General features: G+C 30.4%; 1 protein-coding gene across 1 annotated transcript; it reads left to right on the top strand.

Annotated features, from left to right (window-relative positions):
• Positions 1–3872: 3872 nt before the first annotated feature.
• Positions 3873–5993, top strand: LOC105114298 (flavonoid 3',5'-hydroxylase 2-like). The gene is made up of 2 exons (XM_011010808.1): positions 3873–4959; positions 5140–5993. The coding sequence occupies exons 1-2, from the start codon at positions 4060–4062 to the stop codon at positions 5767–5769; spliced, it is 1530 nt and encodes a 509-aa protein (XP_011009110.1). The 5' UTR covers positions 3873–4059; the 3' UTR covers positions 5770–5993.
• Positions 5994–8918: the final 2925 nt, after the last annotated feature.

An 8918-nucleotide genomic window follows, 5' to 3' on the forward strand; every position in this document is an offset into this window, starting at 1 on the left:
AAAAAAAAAAAAACCCAATATATATATATAATAATATTTAATCATTAAACAGCCTAGTTTTAAATTTAATTTTTTTGTTTAATTTTTTAAAAGTTTTGTATAAGATGCTATAACATGATAGGGAAAAAATAAAAAAGAAATTATGTGGAAAGATTTTATTTTTCTTTATTTGTTTAATAGTAAAATACTAAAATGCATAGTCTAGATTTTTTAAAAAGCTACAATACTTTGAAGTATGGTAATAAAAGTGGAAGAATGACCAGACTGGAAGGGGATGGCCTCGAGTTTACTCAAGTTTTTATGTATATTTTTTACACCTTATTTTAAAACAAATCCAAACAATTTAATAAAATAAATAAAACAATTCACTACATAAATAAAGAAAAGCTACTGAAAATAATGGAGGATCCACTTGTTCTTTTTCACCGTATCCTTCTCCGGTGGATTTTTTATTGCATTTTAATAGATTAAATACTTTTCCTATATAAACAATTACAATATCTATTGAAACCCCTGTATATTTCACCATAGTAATTCATAGCAATAATAATAAAAAATTCATATTTATTTTTAATTTTTTTTCAATTTCATATTGAACAACTCTCGATAGATTATGATCAGCTCCGTCAAATGATCATAGAGATTAGATCAACGATGAATTATGATACATATGTGTTTTTTTTTTTTACCGTATGGTCTCGAAAACAACCAGCCTCCTTCTCCTCCTCCAGCTCTACCGTTATTCTAATTTAATTTTGTTTTTAAAATTTCATATTTATTCTTAATTTTTTTTCAATTTTTATATTTTTAATGTTTAATATAATTTTATTTGGTTAATTAGTTTTTTTACTATTAATAAATAATTTTTTAACATATTTTAAATCAATACCAATGGCTTTACAGATGGAACCAGGCCATTGGTATTTTATCAGGAGCTGCAAAAAAATTACCTCTGATACCACAATCATCGATGGATATATTTCATCGTTGTTTACTGTTGTTATTAGTGACGGACTCATCCGTCTATATTTTACATAAAATTCTTAAATATTTATTGTCTATATCATAATCATTGATGGTTAGTTCATTGGTAATTACTATTAGAAATATAAAAGGAATGATTTTATTAATAAAGTTTTCACGAGAAATTGTTTTTTTGTGCTTTCTTGCCTGTAAAATTCTCAGTGTTTTTTTTTAATTTTTAATAGAAATAGCGATAAAATAGGGAATTATTAATAATTAATATTTTAATGGATGGATTTTGTTAATGATGTTATCAATAAAAATATTACTAATAAACTGTGTCTTATATTGATAATAGAATGAATCTTTTAGTAAAGTTGTTTAATATTACTGTGTAATAATAAATTGATGCAACAATTTTACTATATTCCATTGACTGACGTCGACGAGTCTTGTCCTTACTATTCTCGTGTGGAACAGGTGGAAATCCAGGAGGACCTCAGCCTCACATGCTATGGCTAACCTGCTGTTGTTAATTACTAAAAATCATATAATTTTCATGTCATTGTAATGGGCTGCTGCGTGAACAGCTATTCTCTCTGCGCCAAGAGAATATCAAGTTTAATTCGAGAGAGAAAATTGCTACGAGAGAGCAAGAGAGAGAAAAATGGTTTTTACCCCGTACATGAATTTGTTTCACAGTGTAATAATAATTACTTTTCATATAATTTTTTATATTAAAATATTTTTTTTATTTTTTAAAAATTATTTTTAACATCAATACATCAAAATAATTTACAATATACAAATTATCTTAAATTTTAATAAAAATAAAAAATTTTAAATTTTTTTTAAAATATAGATTCAACCACGTTACTAAACATTGCCATACTTTATTTTATTTATTTAAGTTGTAAATATAGATTCAACCATGTTACTAAACACTGCCATACTTTATTTTATTTATTTAAGTTGATGTTGGAAATATAGTTTGCATCTTTTCCTAAATGATTGAGATGAAATAGTAGCATGTTTCCTGCCATGCTATGACTTTTTTAAATAGTAATCACTTAAAAGCTTTAACTCTTAAAAATACAAGATTACCTATTTTTTTCTTTTTTTTATATATATAAAAAATATGCTTTCACATATATTAATAACAATATTTTATTAAAAAAATACAAGATGCTAGCTATGCGTCTCTCTAAAAACAATGGCAGATATAATTTTATTAAAAGGTATTTTTAATTTTTTAGTTTTAATAAATAAATAAATATAAAATATTCATTTATTTATAAACCGCGGTAAATATAATATATATTTAAATTCAAAAGATACGGTGAGGGCGAACAGACTACGTACATGATAAGTTCAAAAAATAATATTATAACAATAAAGATAATGTTTTAGAATTGCAAAATTGCCAGAAGATTTCTTGCGTCAACGATTTCCAGCGACGGAATGTGTCAGAAGAATGTGACGTAACGTAACGTAACGTAACGTGCGTGATTAATTAGTGATTGATTGATTCTTTTTTTTGGAGAAAACCAGCCACGTCACTTAATTTGCTTTGCTCCAGTCAATTGCTTTGAGTATTAATCTAAAATTGTTCCTTTCGTTGTCTGGGGGGTATATTGGAATGAAAATCTCACTTGTGAAACGATTGCTTGCTGCATGTGAGGGTGTATTTTATTTTAAATAGTTTGGTCTCATATTAACTAGCAGTTTAATTTATTTTAAATTTAACTAAATACTGCATCTTTATAATAACATGAGTTTGGGAATTTTATTTATTTATTTTTAAAATATCACCCTTTAAAAATAAATAAATACTATCCTTACTGTAATTATTATATTTTTTCAGAGAGGTGTGGATACCATCTTGCACTATGTTCCAATTATTTTTATAAAAAACCTCCTGCAACTTCCATTTCAAGTATGAAACATGCAGTTCATCTTGAGATATGCTATTATTTTCAAAGAACTGTATATCTTACCATTTAAGTACATGTGCAGGTACGTAGCTGATTTTCTTTTCCTTAAAAATAAAATAAGGACAAAGCATAGTACCTAATGGAATCAAATGCGTCCTATGTTTTTTTTTAGCTCAGTGGGAAATTCATTCAAGCCAAAAAAACTGTTATATGTCTTCTTAATTATTACAATATAATGTTCAGTCAATGCAGGTGCGATGTTCTCTCGATTTTTTATAACTTGCAATTACTTTTTTGATTCCCTGCAACATCGCCTAAATGCACATGAAGCTGTCTGGTAAGAGTAATAAGGCTATATTAATAACATTTAATACATTTAAAGTTTCGACTTTATCTCCATCATCAAGAGATGCACATCTCTTTCAATTGTAGTATAATTTATTTTTTAAAGAATATTACAGGCATCACATGCATTAAATAAGTGGGTTTCATTGATAAATGTGTAGTATAATTTATTTATTAAAGAATATTAGCATTAAATAAGTGGGTTTCATTGATAAATCTCATAGTTGATAATTTCTTCACAGGTAAATTATGTAAGGCTATTATGGATGACTGGAGTTACTCGAGAGAAATATGCCTTTTCATCAGCCTTTAAACTATATAGGCTTTGCTCAATCAAAACTATATAATGCCTCTCTTTTTATAAATCTTGTGTTCGAGACTTTTCTCCGCATGATAAAAAATAAGTTGTATTTACGTTCACATATTGCTAAAAAACGGATGAGAATTTTGATTTTTTATCTTCATGCGAGAAAGAAAAAACTTGCAGAAAATTACCAGTTTCTGCATTTGGGTCGACACGTCTGGTTGGTCAGGAATTTGAGGTGGAAGGCTCTGGCTCACGTGCCCGACCTAACCCATTTTGACAACAAAAAATATCAATAGCTCCGGCTGTCTCAACGCGCGCAGCTGTTTGGTCAGGAATTTGAGGTGGAGGGCTCAACCCCACGTGCCCGAGCTAACCTTCCCTCCAGGTTGCGCGGATCGTTATATAAATCGATTACTGCCTCGCAAACCATGCATATGATCATACCCTATTTATCACTAGTGGTCATTAGTTATTAAGCTGCTGTTGCTCTTGCACCATCTCGATCACGCCATGGCCTTAAACATGGTCCTTCTTTGGGAACTCACCATGGCGGCTCTCTTCTTCTTTATTAACTATCTTTTTACTCGCTTTTTTATCAGAAAACTGTCCAACCGTCGACTGCCTCCAGGCCCCCAAGGGTGGCCGATCATTGGTGCTATTCCCGTCCTAGGAGCCATGCCCCATGCCACCTTAGCCAAAATGGCCAAAAAATACGGTCCCGTCATGTACTTAAAAATGGGCACTTGTAACATGGTTGTGGCCTCCACCCCAGACGCAGCTCGAGCCTTCCTCAAAACCCTTGACCTAAATTTCTCAAACCGTCCCCCAAATGCAGGTGCAACTCATTTAGCCTATAATGCACAAGACATGGTCTTTGCAGATTATGGACCAAGGTGGAAATTGCTACGCAAATTAAGTAACCTACACATGCTAGGTGGTAAGGCTCTGGAGGACTGGGCTCAAGTCCGAGTAACCGAGCTAGGGCACATGCTTCGAGCCATGTGCGAGGCTAGCCGAAGAGGCGAACCTGTGGTGGTGCCAGAAATGTTGACCTATGCCATGGCAAATATGATAGGCCAAATTATACTCAGTCGTCGTGTGTTTGTTACTAAAGGTTCAGAGTCTAATGAGTTCAAGGACATGGTAGTGGAGCTCATGACAAGCGCAGGATTATTCAATGTTGGCGATTTTATACCGTCGGTTGCTTGGATGGATTTGCAAGGAATTGAACGTGGGATGAAGAGATTACATCGAAGGTTTGATGTGTTACTGACAAAAATGCTGGAGGATCATACGGCAACGGCTCATGAACGCAAGGGAAAGCCGGATTTTCTGGACGTTCTCATGACTAACCAAGAAAATTTGGATGGTGAGAAGCTTAGCCTTACCAACATTAAGGCTCTTCTTTTGGTATGTCTCACTCTCCCGTCTCATTTTAATTACAAATTACGTACCTAGCTAAATTATGTGCTTATACATATAAATTGCACATGATCTACCATGCACGCACGCTTTTTTGTATGTGTATATATCTATATATATCCAAAAAGAAAATCGTTACTTACATCCGCTTTTGTTTTATTTTGGAAGAACTTATTCACAGCCGGCACTGACACTTCCTCGAGCATAATCGAATGGTCACTTGCTGAGATGTTGAAAAACCCTCGCATCCTTAAAAAGGCTCAGGATGAGATGGATCAAGTCATTGGTCGGAATCGGCGACTAGAGGAATCTGACATACCAAAACTTCCCTACCTGCAAGCCATATGCAAAGAAACATTCCGAAAACACCCATCTACACCTCTAAACTTACCCAGGATAGCAGACCAAGCATGTGAAGTGAATGGATACTATATCCCCAAAGGCAGTAGACTGAGTGTCAACATCTGGGCAATAGGGAGGGATCCTAATGTATGGGACAATCCACTAGACTTTACTCCAGAGAGATTTTTTAGTGAGAAATATGCGAAAATTAACCCTCGAGGAAATGATTTTGAGTTAATTCCATTTGGAGCTGGAAGAAGAATTTGTGCTGGGACTAGAATGGGGATTGTGCTAGTAGAGTACATTTTAGGCACATTGGTACACTCTTTTGATTGGAAATTGCCAAAAGATGTTGAGCTCAACATGGATGAGGTCTTTGGTCTTGCATTGCAGAAGGCAGTACCCCTTTCCGCCATGGTTAATCCACGCCTGGAGCCTAACGCATATCTTGCTTAAGAATTTATGCATCTGTCAAGGCTTCTGTGTTTATCAAGTAATGAGTATTCATGTTGTTTAATTAGCTGTATGCTGGTGATATTTATGTACGTTGTTAGCTGGCTTGGAAGCCTTGGATCTTTCCTTAATATGGAGTGATTTATCAGTTTGGTACAAGGAGCGCTTGTGTACGTTTCCTTAACCATTCGGGATTAAATAAAATTATCCTCGAACTCTCTCTCATTTCTTGCCTCTTTTATAGCATTTTTGAAAATGCCATGCAAAACCAGTGTTATTAAAAAATTCAATTTTTTTTTAAAATTTTAATATATTTTATATCATTTTAATATATTAATATTAAAAATAATTTTTAAAAAATAAAAAATATTAATATATATTTTAATAAAAAAATTATTTAAAAAACACAAAAAATCGCACTGCCACACATGATGCTCCTAGTTTTTTATCTATCTGATCTGTCGGTACTTGGCCCACTCTTTAATTATGATCGGTAACAAAATAAATACACTGATGAGATACACCAACGCCTCGAGAGTAGTACAGTTGAATCGGTTCCCGATGTATTGTCTTGAGGTCCATGCCTTAAAAAGTATGAATCTACGATTATTACCATATTGAAATATTAAGCCTTCGAGAGGATAACAAAATTTGAAAATGTATTGGATATTGTGCGGTGGACTTTCGAACCTTTCAATAATCATTGCCTGCGAGTTCAGATTTAACTGTTTTCTTAGATACTACTTCGGGGGTCTGAGATTCCTCTTCCTTTCAACTCTAGCGCGTGTATATTTAATTTATTTGACTTCAGAGGACAGCGTTGTTGAGCAGTTAAGGATTGATTGATGTATTATTTGTGATTTGACAGTAGCTTCATTTTGATTGTTATAGAGAAGTCACTCCAACGCTTTTGTTCATATGATTGAGTGGAGAAAGTGAATTAATTTTTAAAAACAAAAAAAAATACTGCGCGACAACAAAAACAAAACTCTCTCAATCATATAAAAGAAAAAACCAGAGAGTTGATTTTCATCGAAAGGAGCAGGACCAGTGAGAGAAAATTGGGTCCCGCATGGGATTTAAGCTTGAGATTCCTATGTTGGTTTCTTTGGATAAGGTTCTCAAGGCCAAACATGGTTCCTACCACGTGGCATCACCATGATCATAAACTTTACTCTATCTATATATATATTATAATCAAATTACACAAATGGACTTGATTGTTATTGATATTCCAAGTTCAGTTACTTTTTCTATTTTAAATTTTTTATTGGTTATGTTATAAAAAAAATTATTTATTTTTATTTTTATTATTTCATCATAATTTGGTATATTTTATTTTTTCTTAATAGTTTTTATTCATTGGTCTCTTTATAGAAGTTTAGTTGATTTTTAATTTCATCATTTAATTCAAATTGATGGTGTTATGTTTTTCAATTCGGTCCTTGTTGTTTTTATTTTGATTTTTTTGGTCTTTTTATAAATGTTATTATTCTTTTTAATTTTATCCTTTAATCAAAGATTTATTTTAATTTTTTATATCAATTTATATCATCATTCTTTTAAGTTTTTTTGGTCTTTTTGTTGAATTAACTTTTCTTTTCAATTTCATCCTTCAATCAAATATAAAATTTATTTTGTATTTTAATTTAAATTCTTATTTTTTTATTGCTATTTTTTAAAATATTTTTATGTAATTATTTTTTCTAATTTCATCATTCAATATTTAATTGATTGAGAATTATATTTTATGGTTTTTCGAGATAGGGTTCTTTAGATTCAATGACTTAATTCACATGTCTAAAAGGTTAGCTTGAGTTTTTTTTTTAAAATATTTATAATTCTTTTTATTTTTTATTAAGTTATTTCAATCTCATGATTTAGATCGTAGGTTTGATAGGATATTCTAGGTTGGCTCGACTATGATTAGCAAGGTTATAGATTTAATATGCTAACTCAGGTTGACAAGGATTGATTTTTATGTCATTTTTTACCTTATTTTGTTCTTCTGTATTTAATGAGCTATGGATTGAGATACATGGTTTATTTCCTTTTGAGAAAAATAATTTTTTTCCCAGGTTTTTCTATTTTCTTTTCTTTTTAAATTCAATTCATTTATTATTGTTTCTTTTTTTTTTAATTTGAGTGTGTTTAATATTGTCGTAGCTGTTGTGATTATAATTTGAAAAAAGTTGTTATATATAAAATATTTTTAGTTGAGATTTGTTTGGAAAAATATATGTTTGGTTAAACTGTGGTTGAAATTAAGGTTGAACAAAAAGTAATTTAATATATTTGGTTAAAAAAATACTTTTCAAATTGAGGTTATAAAATAATTATATATATATATATTAATATTGATAGTTTGTAATTTAAATATTGTAAATTTAACTATTTTTATTATTCCATTAAATTACGTGCAATTTCATCACATCCAAAATCTATCCAACAAAGACTACATTTTCTATGGTTTATTAAGCGCGCAACAATATCAGGTAAAAGTATAATTAAGAACAAAATTTGGATTGCAATCAAATTCTGTAAATGTTACGTTATCAAACGATCTCCTTCTAATTTTTCAAATAAAACATAATAAAAAATAAAAATAAAAACTGAATTTTTTAACTAGGTGAGACCCGGCAAAAATAAAATTGAGATTATGATCAAATTCTGCAAATACTACGTCATCAAACGATATCCTTCTAATTTTTTGAATAAAACATAATTTAGAGCAATTTTTTATAGTTTATTAAGCGCGCAACAATATCAGGTAAAAGTATCATTAAGAACAAAATTTGGATTGCAGTCAAATTCTATAAATGTTGCGTCATCAAACGATCTCCTTCTAATTTTTCAAATAAAACACAATTAAAAATAAAAATAAAAACTGAATTTTTTAACTAGATGAGACCCGGCAAGAATAAAATTGAGATTATGATCAAATTCTGCAAATACTACGTCATCAAACAATATCCTTCTAATTTTTTGAATAAAACATAATTAAAAATAAAAATAAAAACTGAATTTTTTAACTAGGTCATACCCAGCAAGAACAAAATTGTTTGCAAATGCTACGTCATCAAACGATCTCCTTCTAATTTTTTAAATAAAAACAATTAAAAATAAAAATAAAAACTGAATTTTTTAACTAG

The sequence above is a fragment of the Populus euphratica genome, unplaced genomic scaffold (assembly GCF_000495115.2).
Source record: "Populus euphratica unplaced genomic scaffold, PopEup_1.0 scaffold511.1, whole genome shotgun sequence".
Lineage (NCBI taxonomy): Eukaryota > Viridiplantae > Streptophyta > Magnoliopsida > Malpighiales > Salicaceae > Populus > Populus euphratica.